Raw genomic sequence first — 21,072 nt, 5'->3', positions numbered from 1 at the left:
AAAAAAAAAAAAAAAAAAAAAAAAAGACAGGGTCTCACTCTGTTGCCCAGGCTGGAGTGCAGTGGTGCCATCATAGCTCACTGCAGTCTCAACCTCCTAGGCTCAAGTGATCATTCCATCTCAGCCTCCTAAGTAGCTAGTACTGCAGGTGTGCACCACCATGGCCAGCTAATTTATTATTATTATTATTTTTTGTAGTGACAGGGTCTCACTGTGTTGCCCATGCTGGTCTTGAACTCCTGGCCTCAAGCGATCTGCCCACCTTGGCCTCCCACAGTGCTGGGATTACAGGAGTGAGCCACCATGCCTGGCTCACTGCCCCTTCTATCTCTGCGGTCTCTTCATGCTTGAGCTCACTAGCACCTCAGAGAAAAAGAAAGCCTACTTAAGATTTCCTTTTATGTGATGACCATTGTCATTTTTTCTACCTCAACACTATTGCCATTTAAGGCATAATTCTTTGCTGTTGGGGGCTTCCCAGTGCATTGTGGGATGTTTAGCAAGATCCCTAGCCTGCACCCACCAGACCTTCACTCAGTTCTGACAGTCAGAAATGTCTCCAGACATTGCCAGGTGTCTCCTTGGGGGCAAAAGTGCCCCTGTCGAGAACCACTGGTGTAAGTGAACCAACCTCCTCCAAGTCCTCGCTCCGAGAGTTTTAGCAGGGAGTGTCAGAATCTATTGCTGGATCCACTTGGTAGGTCTCCTTTGATGGAAGAGATGGTAGATTGTCCCGTCAATTAGGGATCTGACATTCTGCAGTCAGTTGGAAAGAGAACAACGAAGGGTAATGTGGCAGTGCTTTTGTATTAATTCTGTGTACAAGGTGCGTGTCAATTCTGCTGCTGCTCAGCCAGGTGCGGTGGCTCACGCCTGTAATCCCAGCACTTTGGGAGGCCGAGACGGGTAGATCACAAGGTCAGGAGTTCGAGACCAGCCTGGCCAACATGGTGAAACCCTGTCTCTACTAAAAATACAAAAATTAGCCAGTCACAGTGGTGCATGCCTGTAATCCCAGCTACTTGGGAGGCTGAGGCATGAGAATTGCTTGAACCCGGGAGGCGGAGGTTGCAGTGAGCAGAGATTGTGCCACTACACTCTAGCCTGGGCGACAGAGCAAGACTCCATCTCAAAAAAAAAAAAAAAAAATTCTGCTGCTTCTCTGTGCAAGACCCTGTCCGCCGATAGCCTATTGTCTCCTGAAAGCCAAGGAGCGAGTCTCAATTTTTTTTTCTTTTTTGAGATGGCGTCTCACTCTGTTGCCCTGGCTGGAGTGCAGTGGTGCAATCTCAGTCTTGCTCCCTGCAACCTCCACGTCCTGGGTTCAAGAGATTCTCCTGCCTCAGCGTCCTGAGTAGCTGAAATTACAGGCATGCGCCACCATGCCCAGCTAGTTTTTTTGTATTTTTAATGGCCGTGGTCAGGCCGGTTTCGAACTCCTGACCTTGTGATTTGCCTGCCTCTGCCTCCCAAAGTGTTGGGATTACAGGCGTGAGCCACCGCACCCAGCGGAGTCTCAGCTTTAAAGGGGAACTTGGAAGCGTGTAGCCACTGAACTCTGAAGAGCCTTCCATTTCCTGTTTGCAAATGAAGCCCCAGGATCCAGATGTACTGCTAGCACCTCAGACCACGAAAGCCTTAGCAAGATTAATCTCCGGAACAATCATGACTGCGGGAGAAAGCCAAGCTCATTTGCAGTAGGAGCATCCATGAGAGCACTTTGCAGAGCCTGAACGCTGTGGAAACACTGGGTGTCGTTCCTGTCACTCACTCAGAAAGAGCCGGAGTGGAAAGATGTGAACTGTGCATCCTGCATGTGGACACTGCCTTTCAGCAGAGTCCCTGCCTGTGGAGTAACTCGACTTTCAGGGCTAGATCATGAGAGGCGCCACACTGTGGTTGTATTTGGAGTTGGCTCTTCCTTTAGCTGCGGGTCCCCAACTGTGGAGGGCTGGCAGTCTTGTCTCCCTATAGGTGGCTTAGGTGACAATGACGACGGTGCAGGCCCATTGATTTGGGGAAAGGCTTGAAAAGAACTTTTCACTTAGTAGCTACTCAGCAGGGCCTTGGTCATCTTCCTGCAGCCTAGGAACAGTCATTTCCAGGGTTTCCTGTCTTAGCTGTAGAGGTGTGTTCTCTTCAGGGCACCCAGGAGCCCACTCGCTTCCAGTTGATATTGACACAGGTGCTGTCAGGTTTCCAGCCCTGCTTCCCAGCAGTCTGGGCTGTTGTTTGTGTGGCTTCAGGACAGACACATGAGAGATGTCCCAGGTCCGGGCTGTGACTCGCGTGGCTTCAGGAGTCCTTTGAGCTTTCGGCTCCCTGGAGTCCTTTGAGAGGCCATCGTCTGAAAGCCTCACAGGGTTTCCCACACACAGAGGCCCTGGAGATACTTTTTTTCTCTTTTTTTTTTTTTTTTGCGACGGAGTCTTGCTGTGTCACCCAGGCTGGAGTGCAATGGCATGATCTCGGCTCACTGCATCCCTGCCTCCCGGGTTTAAGCAATTCTCCTGCCTCAGCCTCCTGAGTAGTTGGAATTACAGGTGCCTGCCACCACTGTCAGCTAATTTTTGTATTTTTAGTAGAGACGGGGTTTCACCATGTTGGTCAGGCTGGTCTCAAACTCCTGACCTGGTGATCTGTCTGCCTGGACCTCCCAAAGTTCTTTTTTTTTTTTTTTTTTTTTTTGTTTAATTGAATTTTTAAAATTTTCTTTTTTTTTTGAGCGGCATTTCACTATCACCCAGGCTGGAGTGCAGTGGCGTGATCTCAGCGCACTGCAACCTCCGCCTCTGAGTTTCAAGTCATTCTCCTGCCTCAGCCTCCCAAGTAGCTGCGATTACAGGTATGCACCACCACACCCAACTAATTTTTGTATTTTTTAGTAGAGATAGGGTTTTACCATGTAGGCCGGGCTGGTCTTGAACCCCTGACCTTAAGTGATCCTCCCACCTCAGCTCCCAAAGTGCTGGGATTACAGGCGTGAGCCACTGTGCCTAGCCTTTTTTACATTTATGAAATAGAGACAGGGTTTCACCATGTTGTTCAGGCTGGACTCAAGTGATCCTCCTGCGTTGGCCTCCCAAAGTTTTGGGATTACAGGTGTGACCCACCACTCCTGGCCAGTATTCTCTCTGTTTCTTAGTTTTGCTAGTTTGACTGTTTTGAAGTATCATTTTTTCCCCCCAGTTTGTCACAAAGCCTGCTGGCTACTGACCAATAGGGAGTGGCCCATAGGTCTAAGGAAGGTGAATAAGAGAGTCCCAGCCTCGGGCAGCCTTTGGTGCAGGGTGTCTTAACTTCAGTTTTGGGGGCTTGACTATTCTTTATGGCGAGGGGCCATCCTGGGCACTGAAGGGTGTTTGAGCAGCCTCCCTGGCCTCCACCCACCAGTTGCTTCCAGATGTGGTAACCTAAAGTGTCTCCCATGTTGCTGAGTGTCCCCTGGGTGTCAGAGTTGCTCCAGTTGAGAACACGAGTCTACAGGGGAAAGACATATACAGGCCATGGTGTGTGGCCAGTGACGACCCGGGGAACTTGTAGGAAGGAACAGCTTCTTACTGGAGCCTCGCCTCGGCCTTCTGCGTCAGCATCATTTCCTATCGGGTAATTCAGGCCTTGGTTGTAATGTCACCTCCCCAGAGAACCCTGCTAGTCCCTACCCTGAGTTTTTTTTTTTTTTTTTGAGACGGAGTCTCACTCTGTCGCCCAGGCTGGAGTGCCGTGGTGTGATCTCAGCTCACTGCAAGCTCCGCCTCCCGGGTTCACGCCATTCTCCTGCCTCAGCCTCCCGAGTAGCTGGGACTACAGGCGCCCGCCACCTCGCCCGGCTAGGTTTTTATATTTTTTAGTAGAGACAGGGTTTCACTGGGTTAGCCAGGATGGTCTCGATCTCCTGACCTTGTGATCCGCCCATTTCGGCCTCCCAAAGTGCTGGGATTACACGCTTGAGCCACTGCGCCTGGCCCCCTGTGTCATTCTTATGTCACCCTGGGTTATATATTTCAAAACAGCTAGGAAAAGAAGTTCGAAATCCATTGTTGTTGGTTTTCCTTCCTTGGTAGACGGTGAGTCCTTAAGATGAGGTGGGCCCCTCCATTGTCTTGTTCATGACTGTATCCACCTTCTGGAACATTGCCGGGGGCAGTGCGTGGTGCGGGAATGAGAAACTGGTTGCTGGTGGGAACGTGGCCGCTCTCAGCTAGCGGGTCCTCTTCAGGGCAGACCCTGCCTCATGGAAGATGACAACCGGCTTGGACAGAGACAGAGATAACCCCTTAACGTGCAGCTCCTAACATGAACAGCCCCTCGACTTTCAAAGGGAGCCCCCTGCCTACTGTCTGGGGGAAGTCCCGCTAGTTGGTAACAAGTCAGTTCTTGTGTTTGTATGTTCTTGGCTCTTGGAGCAGGCGGTGACCCCTTCTCCGATCCAAGCCCTAGAGTTTATTGAGGACTCTGCGAGTCAGGCCCTGGGGTTTATTCAGAGGCCCTGCTCTCAGGGTTCCAGTACAGTCAAGGTGGGGGTCCGGTGAGAAACAGATGGGCAGATTCGAGCCGCGTGCGGGAGGGCGCAGAGAGAGGATAGAGCAGGCCAAGGAAGGGTGGGAGGAGGTGCTGTGGGCAGGACCTGTTTCGTGAGGGACTGTTCCTGGTGGGGTGTGATGGCCTGAGGTGAGAGTGAGTGGGTGTGCTTGAGGAACAGCCAAGGAGAATGGCAGGGTCAGGAGCTGAAGGAGAGAGAGGGGAGAGGGAGCCAGGAGCATGAGAAGTACCGGATGGTTCTGGGAGGCGGTTCTGCTGCTGTGCTGAGAATCAGGGCTTAGGAGGCCCCTGGGAGACCAGGGAGGGGCCCCAAGTGATGGAGGCAGGGTAGACAGTGATGGAAACGGAGTGGATGGTGACAAGGACCAGAGAGGGTCCCAAGTGATGGGGACAGAGAGGATGGTGACAAGGACCAGAGACAGTTCCCAAGTGATGAGGATAGAATGGATGGTAACAAGGAGTGGAAAAGGCCCCCGAGTGATGGGGACAGAGTGGATGGTGACAGGGACCAGAGACAGTCCCCAAGTGATGGGGACTAAGTAGACTGATCGGGACAAAGTGGATGGTAGCAAGGACTGGAGAGGGGTCCCCCGAGTGATAGGGACAGAGTGGACCGCGATAAGGACCAGAGAGGTGCCCCGAGTGATGGGGACAGAGTGACTGGTGACAAGGACCAGAGGGGGTTCCCATGTGACGGGGGCAGAGTGGATAATGATGTAGATCAGGAGGGGGGGGTGTCAGTGAGAGTGAGAAGTCTGGGGTGATCCCAGGATGCCTGATTCTCTGGGTAAAAGTGTGGGCCCGTGCTGAGGTACGTAAGGCCGGGGCAGTTGGGGGACTGCTGTGTGTCTGTGAGGTGCCTGCCATTTGAGGCTCTGTGAATCAATACCCAGGTGGGGCTGTGTGTGGATGCTCAGATGGCCGTGTCGGCCACGCAGGTTGGTTTGTCATGGTGTGGGAGGCAGTTCAAACTCTGCCTGATGAGGCCAGCAGGGCACAGAGAGAGAGGAGGTGCCAGAAGAGAAAGAGAAAGCGGGGCTTGCGCTGGGTGGTTTAGAGCAGCACAGTTGGCACATGGCGGCTTGGAGGCCAAAGCCAGCCTGGCTCGGTGTGATTGGTTGTTTTTACGTTTTCAAAGGATTAAATGTTTAAAAATATTTCATATTGTGATACTATTCACATAACATAAAATTCATCATCATCAGTTTAAGGTGTTAGTATATTCACGATACTGTGCAACCATCACTACTAATTCCAGAACATTAACGTCACCCCAAGATCATACCCTGACCCTCCCAATTCTCCTCTCCGCCTGGCCCCTGGCAACCATGAGTCTGCTTCCTATCTCTATGGATTTGCCTGTTGTGGACATTTCGTATCAGTGGGGTCATACACCGTGTGGCCGGCCGTTGGTGTCTGGCTTGTCACTCAGCATCGTGTTTTCCGTGGTCATTCACATCGGAGCCAGTATCAGTGCTTCCTTCCTTAAGACTGAATCATTCTCGTGTGTGGCGGGACCACATTTCGCGTGCCCACTCATCTGTTGATGGATGTTTGGCCTATTTCCACCTTTTGGCTGTTGTGCGTACTGCTGCAGCGAACATTCATATGTGAAGATGTGTTGGAACACCTGTTTTTCTTTTCTTTTTTGAGACAGAGTCTCGCTCTGTCACCCAGGCTGGAGTGCAGTGGCGGGATCTCAACTCACTGCAATCTCTGTCTCCCGGGTTCAAGGGATTCTCCTGCCTCAGCCTCCCAAGTAGCCAGAATTACAAGCTCCTGCCACCACACCTGGCTAATTTTTTTCACCGTGTTGGCCAGGCTGGTCTCGAACTCCTGACCTTGTGATCCACCCACCTTGGCCTCCCAAAGTGTTGGGATTACGGGCATGAGCCATTGCGCCTGGCCCCTTTTTTTTTTTTTGAGATGCAGTTTTGCTCTTGTTGCCCAGGCTGGAGTACAGTGGTGCATTTTTGGCTCACTGCAACCCCTGCCTCCTGAGTTCAAGCAGTTCAGCCTCCCAAGTAGCTGAGGCTACAGGTGTGCACCACCACACCTGGCTAATGTTTGTATTTTTAGTGGAGACAGAGTTTTGCCATGTTGGCCAGGCTGGTCTCAAACTCCTGACTTCAAATGATCTGTCCACCTCAACCTCCTAAAGGGCTAGAATTACAGGTGTGAGCCATTGCGTCTGGCCTGAGCACCTGTTTTCAGTTCTCTTGGGTATGGACCTGGGAGTGGGATTACCGGGTCATATGGTAGTAATAATTCCATGGTCAACCTGTTGAGGGAACTGCCACACTGTCCCCTGCAGTGGCTGTACTATCCCATCTGGCTCTTTTTGGCAAGCCCTGGTCTAGAGCGTGGTTCCCCATCTTGTCGCAGTGGCACACTTTAGGGGATCGGATGCATGCGGAGCTCGGAAATGCCTCCTTGGAGTGGTGGGGGGCTCGCAGTGAGCCTACAGCTGCCTCTGAAACAGACCTTGGCTCCATGCTGCTTCCCTACATACCCACACCCTGCGCGTTCCAACCCCTTCTGCCGTCAAACCTATGCACCGTGGAGAAACAGACGCAACCCCCTGTGAGCTTGAGCAAAGAGAATCCTCGCAGACATCCTCGGAGAATCTTAGAATCCCGCCACTGACTGGGCGCAGTGGTTTACGCCTGTAATCTCAGCACTTTGGAGGCCAAAGTGGGCAGATCACTTGAGGTCAGGAGTTCGAGGCCAGCCTGGCCAACATGCTGAAACCCCATCTCTGCTAAAAATACAAAATTTAGCCAGGTGTGGTCGCACAGCGCTTGTGATCCCACCTACTCAGGAGAATCACTTGAACCTGGGAGGCAAAGGTTGCAGTGAGCTCGGATCGTGCCATTGCACTCCAGCCTGGGAGACAGAGCAAGACTCCATCTCAAAACAAAAAGAACAAATCCCGCCACCGAGGAGAAATTGTTTTAGAATCACGGCTGCTCTGTGTCTTGTATTTCTGCTTTTCTCAGCTGAGACTTTCTAGAATTGTCTCTATACCCATTGTTCTGGGCAGAATTGTGTCATCCCTGCACCCCACATTACACCCCAAATTCATGTATTTTAGCCCTGGCCCCCAGCACCTCAGAACGTGACTGTATTTGGAGATGGAGCCTTTGAAGAGGTGATTTAAATGAGGCCGTTAGGGTGGGCCCTAATCCAGTCTGATTGGTGTCCTTATGAAAGAGGAGATTGGAACACACATCAGGGACATGCGTGTACAGAGAGACGACCACATGAGGACACAGACAGTGGCCATCCGCAAGCCAAGGAGAGAGGCCCCAGAAAACCAAACCTCCTGGCACCTTGACCTTGGCCTGCTGGCCTCCAGAACTGAGAACTACTAACTTCTGTTGCTTCAGCCAGTCCGGGCTACTTCATTGTGGCAGCCTGAGCTGATGAATGCACTCACCCCGCTGATGGTGCCTGTGCCCAGCAGAGGTACCTGTTTGAGTACAAGACAGCAGTAGCGTGCCTGGCCTTGCCTGTCCCAGTAGATTCTCAGGGTCAGCGTTTGGGTCACGTGCAGTGTTGGGCACCGCAGGGCAGCGGAAACAGTGAAGTCTATGTGTCCCTTCATCCGTTCACCTGATCATCCCCGACGGGGTGAAGCCCGCTCTGTTCCTCACATTGTTCCAGGCACTGGGGATACAGCCCTGATCAAAACCCCCACGCTCGTGGAGTCCACCATCTAGTCAGGGACTGACAGACAATACAATGAGTAAAATACATGATCCATAAGGTGGCGACGGGCCATGGAGAAAAACACAGGAGTGCTGGGAGGTGGCGTCGTTTTACTTTGGTGAAAGAACGTTCTCCAGGACTCACCACGCAGGGTTTGTCCAAGCAAAAACCTCAGTCAGGCTGGAGGAATCCTGACCGGCTGGAGACCCGGCCCTTGTGTGCTGGGGATAGTGCAGCATAGTTCTGGTTTAGAAACAACAGCTCCTCCTTTGGGGGCGTGGTCCTGTCCCACCACAACATAGGAGGGAGGCAGCCTTGTTTCTATTTTTGCTCACATGGGCTGCAGAGTACACGCATAGAGGGCATTCTTGGTGAATGTTCAGGGCCTGTGTTTTCTCCCAAGCAACCGATGCACCTCATTGCGATTGGCCTGGGGCTTAGCACCAAAAGTGTCATGTCCCTTGAAGTCCCCAACAACCTGGACGGTGGGTTGCCTCTAACCTCCAGGGTCCCCACCTTATGTATCCTAGGTTGGCATCACTGTTGGCAGCAGGTGCCTTCCCACGTGAAGGCAATCTTGCTGAAACAGATTGCAGAAGGCGTGGGAGACTTCTCTATTACACGCAGCCTAGCACTTGGCGCCGCAGAGGCTTAAACATCCACTTTGTACATTTCTCCTGAATGTGAAGTTTTCCAAATGGAAAGTGCTCATTGAACTTGTAGTGTTCTTTGAGTGGATGGGTAAGGATCGGGTGGAGGTGAACTGGGGAGACTCACCTGTGCACCCCGCCCTGCTTGCCTCCGGGCTCTCAGAAGTAACCTTTACCTGTCTCTAATAAAACCTGGCTCCGTGCTGAGTTTTTTCTGTTCCTGTGCAGACAGTGGCTGGGCCTGGCGTTTTTCACAATCTGTTTCCGGCGTCGGGCTTGGCAGTAACTCATTGTCGCCTTGTCAGGAGAATTCGCACAACCACGGGGACGGTGCAGAGGACTTCAAGCAGCAGGTGCCATATAAAGAGGACAAACCCCAGGTACCCCTGGAGTCCGATTCCGTGGAATTCAACAACGCCATCAGCTATGTGAATAAGATTAAGACCCGCTTCCTAGACCACCCGGAAATCTACAGATCGTTCCTGGAGATCCTGCACACGTACCAGGTGAGAACTCAGATTACAATTCCTTGTGGGTTTTGGATTTCATCCAGTTTGGGGCCCTGCAGATACTCAGATTTTCCTGTCAGAATTCATAAAATCTTCTGAAATTCTAATTAGTTGTGGGGTTTTTTGTTTGTTTTTTCTTAGACAGAGTCTGACTCTGTTGCCCAGGCTGGAGTGCAGTGGCACAGACTCGGCTCACTGCAGCCTCTACCTCCTGGGCTCAAGCCATCCTCCATCCTCAGCCTCCCAAGTAGCGGAGGCTACCTGGGGCTAGAACATGGGTGCGCATCACCACACCTAGCTAATTTTTGTATTTTCTGTAGAGACAGGGTTTTGCCATGTTGCCCAGGCTGGTCACGAACTCCTGAGCTCAGACAATCCATCCACCTCAGCCTCCCAAAGTGCTGGGATTACAGGTGAGAGCCACCGTGCCTAGTCACTTTTGTTTGTTTGTTTGTTTGAGACAGGGTCTTGCTCTGTCACCCAGGTTGGAGTGCAGTGGTGTGATAATAGCTCACTGCAGCCTTGACCTCCTGGGCTCAAGCAATCCTCCTGCCTCAGCCCTCCAAGTAGCTGGGACTACAGGTGTGCATCGCCACACCTGGCCAAGACAGTGTTTTTATCAGATGACTTTGTTATTGCTTAGGCAATACGACCACCCTTTACTTTGCCAATGACAACTGGGGTCGGCACCAGGAACTGGGGCTACAGAGACAAATGGCTGCTCCTGCTTAGCTGTTCATTGCAGTGGTGGGAAGAAACTCAGAGGTGGATTGGGGTGGAAAAAAAAGGATGTGGGCAGGAGAGGTGAGTCAGTATTAACATGGTTCCCAGCCCGGTTCCCTGCCCGTCTGGGGCCAGGGAGGGGACAGTCAGGTTCAATCTTGACAGATCAGTAGGAACCAGTAGGCAGGTTAGCCTGGAGGAAGGGTGGACGTTCTCGGTGCCAGGAACGGCCTGTGCAGAGGTCCAGGGACCAGAGCAGACAGCGGCATCAGGGCGTCTGCAGGGGACTTGGGCAATGCAGGTGGGTTGGTGGCGAGGGACATCTGTATCATGAGTGGGGCTTAGACGTCCTCTTCACCCAGATGTGGAGTCTGTAACACTTGTAATTTTTTTTAGCAGCAGAACCCATTTTTTTTTCTTTTTTTAAATGGAGTCTTGCTGTCACCCAGACTGGAGTGCAGTGGCTCAATCTTAGCTCACTGCAACCTCAGCCTCCTAGGTTCAAACGATTCTCCTGCCTCAGCCTCCTGAGCAGCTGGGACTACAGGCGTGGGCCACCACGCCTGGCTAATTAGCAGAAATCTTTTAAAATGAAATCCGGGCAGCCTTGACACGTCGAGCAAAGAAATGGGATTCTTTGATCAGATGGATAGAATTTGTGCGCTGGGAACTCTACAGCATTTGCTGTCCACCGTGCCGACGTCATCATGGGCCTTAGTGTCTGTGAGAGGCTGGTACAGCCCTAAGAACGCTTGCTTGTCATGGATGAGTGGTTGCCGGTGGCTGCTGTGAGCGTCTCGCCTGTGTGGAGGGATGTGCTTGTGATCGTAGAATCCATGGGCCCCTCCCAGGCTTCGTGGGGTCATCACATTTCGGAAGGTGCAGGAGAGCAGTCTATGCGGTGGCACGGGAGAGCAGTGACTCTGTTCTGTGGCACGGGAAGGGACAGGTTAGAGACGCCAGAGATGCATTTAGACAAGGTCACAGTGACGGGCTGCCACAGACTCCTTCAGAGAGAGTGCCATGGGAAGGACAGTGCAGTATCCCCGAACCCAAACCAGGCTGCTGGGAGTTGGTTGAGAATGCAGACACCTGGGCCGCCATGCAGGATTCCCATTCATCAGGGCCCGCCTGGCATCGGCACAGTTTCTTTGTTGTTTTATTTTTGAGACTGGGTCTCACTGTTGCCCAGGCTGGAGTGCAGCAGCATCATCATGGCTCACTGCAGCCTCTACTTCTCCGGGCTCAAGCAATCCTCCCACCTCAGCCTCCTGAGTGACTGGGCCTATAGGCGCTCACCACCACACCTGGCTAATGTTTGTATTTTTTGTGGAGACGGAGTTTCACCATGTTGCCCAGGTGGGTCTTGAACTCCTGGCCTCAAGTGATCCGCCCACCTCGGCCTCCCAAAGTACTGGCATTACAGGCGTGGGCCACCGCACCCAGCTGGATGGTATCTGCATTTTAAATCAGGCCCCTGGTGACTCCAGCCTCAGGTTGTCTATTTTTTTAAAATATAAGTCTGAATTGTTGTGTAAATTATCCTGGTTTTAGAATGTTGGTTCAGATATTTCAGGGATACTGTTAGAACCAAACCAAGCAGCTCTAGGGTCCATCTTGCCATGTGTTACTTACTGTTTCTCCATCTTTGTGGGATTTTCCTTCAGACTTTCTCTCTGCCACCTTCTCCCTCGGGGTTCTTATCCATAAAATGGCCACAAAACTGGTGGTGCCAACGAGCCTGGGTTCAGTGAGGTTAACTGAGCAACCAATTCAGGCACAAGCCTGTCTCAGGTCACCCCTGGGTAACTGTCACCCATTATACAGCCATGTATGTGTGTCCTGTGTGTGAGGCAAACGGTTAGTCCTACCCTCACATAAGTGGGTCCCTAAAAATGAGCTCACTCTGCAAAGTTGCAGAGTGTCATGGGAACTGCAGGGTTCGTGGGGAAACAGACTCAGGGTATGACATTCAACAACTTCCTCAGTGACACTTAAAAAAAGATAGGCACCGACTCTAAACAGCAGCACCGTTGTGTGCGTGTTAAGTGTCTAGGAATTACATGAATACTACAGCAAATAGCGTACTGACCTTGGAGGAGACCCGAGGTTGGTTTGTGGATGTGGTGGCAGCCTATGAATTATGTGAAGGCCAGGAGGAGGATAGCTGAAATCAGGTCATCATGGCCTCAGATGGGGACAGGGCTGGCCCCCAGCACAGGGGAACACAACACTGAGAGAGCGCCCAGACCTGGGAGGGGGTGCTGGCGTGGTTTTGTATACTCCCGCGGGGTGCTGGTCAGCCAGGAGGAGTGTCTGCATTCACCTGGTGTTTCTCCTGCACAAAATAGAAGAGAAGCAAACACAAAATTCATCTCGTGTTCAAATTATTCCCAGTACTTGTATCTCATTTAGACAGACATCTTGTTCAAAATAAGCATTCTAGCAGAACTGACTGTCTCTGCAGCATGAGTTTCCACAAACTGCTTCTCTAAGTTGAGGGTGTACTATGCATTCATAGAGATCACTAAATTTCCCTCTAAAGGTGGTACAAATTTGTCTTTCTGCCTTGGGTGTTTGATTGTTTGTTTTTTTGAGACGGAGACTCACTCTGTCACCCAGGCTGGAGTGCAGTGGCGTGATCTCGGCTCACTGCAGCCTCCACCCCCTGGGCTCAAGTGATTCTCCTGCTTCGATCTCCCAAGTAGCTAGGACTACAGGCACTCGCCACCACACCTGGGTAATTTTTGTATTTTTAGTAGAGGTAGGATTTCACCGTGTTGGCCAGACTGGTCTTGAACTCCTGACCTCAGGTGATCCCCCTGCCTCGGCCTCCCAAAGTGCTGGGATTACAGGCATCAGCCACTGCGCCTGGTCTTGCCTTCCATGTTTGAGAGCACCGGTTCCCCACACCCTCATCAGAAATCCCAGCCTCTTCTGTCTGCGTAGTCAGATGAGCAGAAGATGGCTGTGGCACTGTTTTAAATTGTTTCTTTAAACATCAGTCAATTTGGTCATTGTTTCTTTTCTTCTTTATTTATTTTAGATAAGATCTTGCTTTGTTGCCCAGGCTGGAGCATGCACTGTCATGGTCGTAGCTCACTGCAGCCTTGAGGTCATGGGCCTAAGCAATCCTCTTACCTCAGCCTCCCAAGTAACTAGGACCACAGGAGGGTGTCACCATGCCTACATAATGTTTACATTTTTTTTTAAATCATTTCTCAGCCCTTTGGCTAAGATCAAGTGTAAAATTTTTTTTTTTTTTTTTTTGAGACGGAGTCTCGCTCTGTCGCCCAGGCTGAAGTGCAGTGGCGTGATCTCAGCTCACTGCAAGCTCCGCCTCTCGGGTTTATGCTATTTTCCTGCCTCAGCCTCCCAAGTAGCTGGGACTACAGGCGCCCGTCATCTCGCCCGGCTAGTTTTTTGTATTTTTTAATATACAAAATACACGGCCTTCACCGTGTAGGCCAGGATGGTCTCGATCTCCTGACCTCGTGATCCACCCGTCTCGGCCTCCCAAAGTGCTGGGATTACAGGCTTGAGCCACCACGCCCGGCCTAGATCAAGTGTAAAATTTTTTGTAGAGATAGGATCTCACTGTATTGACCAGGCTGGTCTTGAACTCCTGGACTGAAGCTAGTCTCCTGCCTCAGCCTCCCAAAGTGCTGGGATTACAGGCATAAGCCATCGTGCCCAGCCTAAATTGTTTCTTTAAACTTCAGTCAATGTGGTCGTTGTTCTGTCTGTATGCAGATGGATCATTTCTATTTATTATCTGAACTGAGTGGCCTTTGCTCATTTTTAAGTTTTGCTTTTTAGTGGCTTTTGATGACTTTGGAAGGGTGGTGTTTTTTCCCCTGCAGTTTAGGTGCCACTGGTGCCAAGATTTAAAACTTGCTTCCCTTCCCACAGGCTGCAGTGGGCGCAGAGGGGCGAGAGGTGCCAGCACAGGGACTCCTGCTTTGCAGCCGTGAAGTGGGACTCTGGAAGTCATGCCATATTATCTGGGAGGCTCCGCCTCCACTGCCTCTTGTTCTGTGACACTCTTGGGTATAAAATTGATAAGGACATATTTCTAACAGCCATCTCGGTTTTGCTGGCCCATTTCTGCCTTCCAACCTGGATTCCCTTTGGTCCTCTTGTTGCTTTAAGCTCTGGATCAGGCCATTTTCCTTGGGTCTCAGTGACGCTGGGCCAATAGATGCCTCGGCTTGGAAGTCCCTTCCCTTCATGGCCCAGTGCTCCCCCGTTCCATACTCCCCATTTCCCTTGGGAAGGCCTGGGGTTCACCCCTGACCTTGTACTTCCCCAGCCCACCCCTGAGTCCAGCCAGCCTCACACCTCCCTGCCTCCTCTGCTCGTGGACACTGCTGGGTGTCCCTCCTCGAGACCCCCCCATACTCCTGGACAGGCCCTGCCCATGGCTGGGGCTCAGGCCATGCTGGGCAGCAAGATCCACACGTGAGCAGACAGTCCTGTCGGCTCCTCCGGCAGGTGCTCTTTCCTGAGCATCATCCCGTCCCCTTCACAGAGGGCTGCCTGAGTGTCCCAGCCCAGGGCATAGCACTCCTTGGCTAATGACTTGTTTTCCCTTTCCTGAAAACTGGCAGAAGGAGCAGCTGAACACGAGGGGCCGACCATTCCGAGGCATGTCCGAAGAGGAGGTGTTCACCGAGGTGGCCAATCTCTTCCGGGGCCAGGAGGACCTGCTCTCTGAGTTTGGACAATTCCTGCCCGAAGCCAAGCGGTCTCTGGTGAGTGCAGAGAGTCCCTGCCTAGCCTCGGGGGCCTCAGCGAGGAGGGAGGGCTCCAGCCAGCTTGACCCAGGACTGGGCCAGGCCCATCCACCCTCCAGGCCACAGTAGGGGTCCCCCAGAAGCTATGCAGGTTGCAGATACCCAGGCGTTCCTCACTGTTGGCTCCACCTGCCCAGCAAGCTTGTAAACAATTCTCCAAGGTGCTTCTCTCTACAGACAGTACCCGGGTCTTGGGGTGGTTTGGGAAGCAGAGAGCATCTTCCAATGGAGATGATGGGCCCAGGGGTTCCACCTCCTGTGCCTGCCCTGCAGATCCCCACCCTGCCTGGGACCCCAGCCCTGTGGGCAGGTGCAGGAGGGCTGGATCCACCACCATTGCTTCCCCTGTTGGGTGAGACTGATCTGGAGCTCCAGCAGGTTGGATCTGGAAGAGCCAGTAGCGGGGGTGGCCTGTGGCCTGGCCCTGACCATGGTGGTAGAGAGCAGAGATGGGTGAGGAGGGGCCTTAGACAGGGAGGCTCAGGGCTCACCCTGCACGGTCAGCTTTCTCCCCTGCCTGTGGCCTGAAGCTGCCAGGGCTGCCTGTTCCAATTCCTCTTTTTTCCCCCACTGTGAACATAAGACTTTTAAAACAATTGAAATGAAATTTATGTAACATCAAATTCACTTTTGAAAGTGAACAATCCGTGGCATGTAGTACATCCTCAGTGTTGTACAAGCTTCACCACTACCTAGTTCCAGAACATTTTCATCCCCTTGAAAGGAAACCCCGTCTCCATCAGCAGCCATCCCTTTCCCCTCCCCCAGCTCCTGGCAACTGCCCATGTGCTTCCTGTCTCTGTGAATTTGATTCGCCCGTTCTGGACATTTCAGATCGGTGGAATGTCACCATATGTGGCCTTCGTGTCTGGCTTCTCTCACTCAGCATCATGTTTTCAAGGTTCATCCATGTATTACCATGGTTCAGTGCTCATTCCTTTACCTGGCTGAATCATACTCCGTTAGATGGATGAGCCACCTGTTTATCCATATTCTGTTGGTGGACATTTGGGTTGTGTCTGCCTTTTGGCTGTTGTGAACAGTGCCGCCATGAACATTCATTACAAGGATTTGTTTGAACACCTGTTTTCAGTTCTTTTGGGTAGACACCTAGGAGTGGAATTGCTGGGTCACATGGTAATTCTGTGTTTGACTTTTTGAAGAGCCTCCAAACTGTTCTCTTCAGTGACCGCACCATTTTACATTCCCATCAGCAATGGACTGCGGTTTCTGTCTCTCTACATCTTGGCCAACATTTGTTCTTTTCCAGGTTTCGTTCTTTTTTTGCCTTTTTTTTTAGTAGCCATTAGTGTGTGAAGTTTTATTGCGTTAAGGTTTGTTTGTTTTTATTTTTTGAGACAAGCTCTCTCTCTGTCACCCAGGCTGGAGTGCAGTGACATAATTGATCACTGTTCACTGCAACTTCCATCTCCCAGGCTCAGGTGATCCTCCCACCTCAGCCTCTTGAGTAGCTGGGACTACAGGCACCACCACGATGCCAGGCCCATTTTTGTATTTTTTGTAGAGACAGGGATTCGCCATGTTGCCCAGACTGGTCTCGAGCTCCTGGCCTCAAGCGATTCACCTGCCTCAGTCTCCCAAAGTGCTGGGATTACAGGCGTGAGCCACTGCGCCCGGCCTGCTTTTATTTTTTAATTGTAGAGACAGGGTCTCACAGTGTTGCCCAGGTTGGTCTAAGACTCCTGGCCTCAAGCGATCCTCCCACCTCGGCCTCCCAAAGTGTTAGGATTACAGGCATGTGCCATTGTGCCCAGTCCATGGTTTCTTTAAGTGGCATTTATGCAGGGTGCCCGGCTAGCTCAGTCAGTAGAGCATGAGACTCTTAAATAACATTTGTTACCAATTTAAGATCTTTAGTGTGTATTGGGTTCTTAGAGCCATCTAGTATATTTAGAAAGATGGGATCAACTTTTTAAAATTATTAAAAGCACTGCAGCATCTGCTGCATGAAGTATAATCTTTATGTTAACTTTTGGATGTATATTAAAACTGTAGGAAAAAGAAACCAAGATGAAATTTGGCATTGCCCTAATTAAATTTGACTGGCCTGGATCAGAGGTTGGCAAACCTTTTCCACAAAGAGCCAGATAGTAAATGTCACAGGCTTTGCAGGCCAGCTGATCTCTGTGGTAAAGACTCACCTCTGCCCTAGTAGCTTGAAAGCAGTCATGGAATATATATGTCAATGACTGGACAGGGCTATGTGACAATAAAACTTTATTTACAAAATGAATGGGTGTGACTGAGTACCAACAAAACTTTATTTACAAAATGAATGGGCATGACTGGGGACCAGTAAGTCTTTACAAAAGGAATGGATGTGGCTAGGTGCTAGTAAACTTTTATTTATGAAAACACACCCTGTGTTAATTTGCCATTCCCTAGCCTAGGTGGTCTTTGGGGGTCCATCTAGCTCAGATGTTCACGTGATTGGGAGATTAACTGAAAAGCAAGAACCATGTGAACTCTTGGGGAAGATCTGCTATACCTGCTTGGTGAACTTGGCTGGACGCGTGGCAGGTTTCCCCTCCAGGTCCCCTGTTCTTGTTCAGCATTTGTCATATGGTTGCCCAGCTGCATCTTTTGGGAGTCAGTTGCACCTGTTCCAGCATCCACAAAAAAATCACCGCACGTGGTGGCTCGTGCCTGTAATCCCAGCTACTCGAAAGGCTGAGGCAAGAGAGTTACTTGAACCCAGGAGACAGAGGTTGCAGTGAGCTGAGATCGCACCACTGCGCTCTAGCCTGGGTGACAGAGTGAGACTCAGTCTCAATAAAAAAAAAAGGATGCACCAGTGGAGAATTGTTGTGTAGATGCCAATGTCTCCACTTACAGCTCTCGAAATAACCTTGAGTTTTGGGTAATTATTCCCCCCAAATAAGTTTAATTCTTCTGAGTCTTGGCTGTGGCTAAATAGTAAGTCTCTATTAGTAGTAGTAGTATTGTAGCTAAATAATGTCTTTATTATTATTGTAAAAACAGTTTACACTAATGAAAAAATAAGTATTAGCAGGAGTATCAAATTTTTAATGCAAACTTCCTCTCCCTTGACTCAGTTCTGTTCAGAGGTTAGCACTTCTAAGTGTCTTATATCTTTCCAGGAATTTCCTCTGCATGTGTAACAAATACTTTTTACAAAGTAACACACGACATCCTGTTTGTTCTGCCCCTTGGCTTTTTGGGTTTTTTCCTTTTTTGTTGTTGTTGTTGTTGTTTGTTTTATTTCAGGTGTGCCTGTCTCTAACAGCAGCCCAGAGCCAGCTCATGGTGTCTGATCGCTGCTGGCTGATTTGTTCAGATGCACCATGACTTGTCCACCTCACCCACACTTTAGGTCTTTGGAGGTATCTTTTTGTGCAGGTCGTGTGGTGGCAGGGGAAGGGGGAGTACGATGGAGGTGACCGCAGTAGCACAGAAGCTTGTAGGGCCTCTCCAGCCCTGCCCACATCCTGCAGAAAAGCCGCGGTCTGTCCATCGTCCCTTGCCCGTCCCGCCTTCCAGTATGTTCAGAATAGACTGTTGTGAAACAGTTCTTTGTAATGTCATTGGCACCCTGTAGGCACCCTGCTCGGGACAAGCATCCTTACCTGTTAGCCGATGGCTGGTGTAGAGCCTGGGAGGCAGGCCCCAAACCAGTCACGAGCCCCACTCCGCTCCCAGCAAGTGACGGCATCATCCCCCAGAAACGCTTTCTCATTCATAGAAAAGACTTCAAAACCTGGCCCCAAGGCCCCCACCAGTGCCCTGGCGAAAATCAGCCACTTCCCTTGCTGCCTGTTTCTCTGTCCACTGCACCTTGTGTTTCTGTGGCACTGGCATGCACGCGGCGAGGTGCCCCACCAGTGGCTCGCCACATGAGCCCCCGCATGGGAAGACCCAACTCAGGTGTCTCCCTCCTGAAACCCCTAGCCCCTCGCCCTCCCTCACCCATAAGGCCTCACGGGAACCTTCTCCCAGCCTGGCAGTGTTAGTCTGTGATAATTCGGTTACCTTGGAATGTGAGCGTCTTGTTGGAGTCACCTCACGCACTGACGGAGCATCTGGCCTGGAGCATCTGGCCAGCACCAGTGCCCACCGGGCTGTGGGCTGAGCTGGAAGCAGTTCTGCATGCTCTGGTGCATGGGCCCAGCCGTGTCTCCGGTGCTGACCACCTCCCACGTGTGTCCTCAGTTTACAGGAAACGGGCCATGCGAGATGCACAGTGTGCAGAAGAACGAGCACGACAAGACCCCAGAGCACAGCAGGAAGCGCTCTCGGCCCTCGCTCCTCCGCCCCGTGTCTGCACCCGCCAAGGTACCTGTCAGCCACGCGCAGCCGTGCTCGCATGCAGGGGCCCCAGCACATCGGGCCTTCCCAGCATGTGGCCAGGGAACAGAGGCCCCAGCAGGGGTTTGGGGCTGGACCTGGGGCTGTGTGAGATTCACCAGCGGTGGGACCTTTGGAAGTCGGCTCTCCTCTAAGGTGGCTGTTCATCCGTTCTCCCTGTCCCATGAGATTATTGTGAAGAAGAGGAGGAAGGAGTGTTACCCCCGCCCTAGGTCCCAAGAAACACGGTGTACCACTCAGTCTCCTTTTCACCCTCGGGACTCTCTCACAGGCAAGGCCACCATGTACATTTGTTCAGGTTGGTCACTGCAGAGCTGAGGGCAAAGATCGTGTCACGCCCTTCACCTGCAGTGGTGGTTTTCCGATTCCATTATTCCTTGTGCAGTTACTACTTGGCTTTCTACTATTGGTGGGAACTTCCTCGTTCTCTCATTTATTTAGTTATGTATATTAGATATGGACTCTGGGTTATAATCTGTTCTAGTGTTGATGTCCATACTGTTCCACATTTGGCTGGTAGGGTCCCTTTGGCTCCTGTGTCCTTTTGGCATGTCCTCATCATTCTTTCTTTGGTGGGGGAATGGGCTTTCACTCCGCCACCCAGGCTGGAGTGCAGTGGCACAGTCAGCCTTGACCTCTGGGCTGTAGCTGTCCTCTCACCTCAGCCTTCCAAGTAGCTGGGACCACAGGTGTGCACCACCACACCTTTTTGTAGAGATGAGGTTTCACCATGTTGGCCAGGCTGGTCTCGAACTCTTGGGCTCAAACAGTCCTCCCACCTCAGCCTCCCAAAGTATTGGGATTACAGGCGTGAGCCCCTGCACCCAGCTCATCACCATTCTTCAGGCACTTTGGAGATAGTTCTGGATGGACAGTGTTGTCCTTCTTGCCATGATTGTGTGTCCAAGTTCAGGTCCAAGTCCAACTTAGAGACAAAAGCCTGCAGAGACTCAACACTTGGCTTCTCTGGGGTCTTCCCAGTGCAACCCTCTTCCTTTCCGCTTCTTGTTGCTGTCTTGGCCCTCAGGACAAAACAGGGAGAGGATTCTGAAGTTGTCGTAGCCAGGGGCACATCTCCCTTGCCGTTTGGGTACTGTGGCAGTCTGCCTGTTACCCAAAGCCCTACCCTCTGAGATGGAGATCCCAGATTTGGTAGGGGCAGGTAGCTCCAGAGGTGTCATCTCGGGGATCCTGGATAGCTGGGAGGCTCCTGCCTATCCCTCACTGAGCACCTCGTGGCAGTTCCCAAAGGAAAGCACGTTCTTATCCTTCTTGTGACTCTGTGACAGCGATGGATAGAGGCCACCGGTGGGAGGCAGAGTTAACTGCGTGGAATTTCTCCCCACAGAAAAAAATGAAACTTCGTGGTACCAAAGACCTGTCCATTGCTGCGGTGGGGAAGTATGGGACTCTGCAGGAATTTTCTTTCTTTGACAAGGTGAGGGTGGGCCCTGGCTTCCATCTCAGGGATGCTATGTCCAGCTGGGTGGACTGATGCTCCCTGGGCCTGCCCCAGGACTGGGGGAGGGGGGCAGGTAAGGTGGGTGCGCTCTGAGGGTGGAACACGCGGGACCAGGAGGATGGGGCTGGCCCCCAGCTTTCACTGCAGAAGGGAGTGTGGGCCACCTTGAAGCCCAGGCATGTGGTGTGGGCGGGACTCCACAGTGGGTACTGAGAGTCCAAGCAGAGTATGAAGACATACACATCTGCCACTCTGCAGCTGTGTAGCTTTTTTGTATATCACGGATGATTGTGGGGTTCCCTCCCAGGGTCTGTGGGCAGAGCAAACAAGGT

General features: G+C 51.6%; 1 protein-coding gene across 4 annotated transcripts in view; it reads left to right on the top strand.

The window, feature by feature from the left end:
- Positions 1–21,072, top strand: part of SIN3B (SIN3 transcription regulator family member B) — a 49,682-nt gene that overhangs the window by 3,198 nt on the left and 25,412 nt on the right. For all 4 annotated transcript variants that reach the window (XM_023229689.1, XM_023229687.1, XM_023229686.1 and 1 more), the window contains exons 4-7: positions 9,209–9,409; positions 14,746–14,889; positions 19,123–19,245; positions 20,627–20,716. In XM_023229689.1, the coding sequence (XP_023085457.1) occupies positions 9,209–9,409; positions 14,746–14,889; positions 19,123–19,245; positions 20,627–20,716 (558 nt within the window). The remainder of the gene's footprint in view (positions 1–9,208; positions 9,410–14,745; positions 14,890–19,122; positions 19,246–20,626; positions 20,717–21,072) is intronic.

This window comes from Piliocolobus tephrosceles, chromosome 21 (assembly GCF_002776525.5).
Source record: "Piliocolobus tephrosceles isolate RC106 chromosome 21, ASM277652v3, whole genome shotgun sequence".
Classification (NCBI taxonomy): domain Eukaryota; kingdom Metazoa; phylum Chordata; class Mammalia; order Primates; family Cercopithecidae; genus Piliocolobus; species Piliocolobus tephrosceles.
Note: the sequence above shows the minus strand (reverse complement) of the source record. Positions and strands in the feature narration are given on the sequence as shown.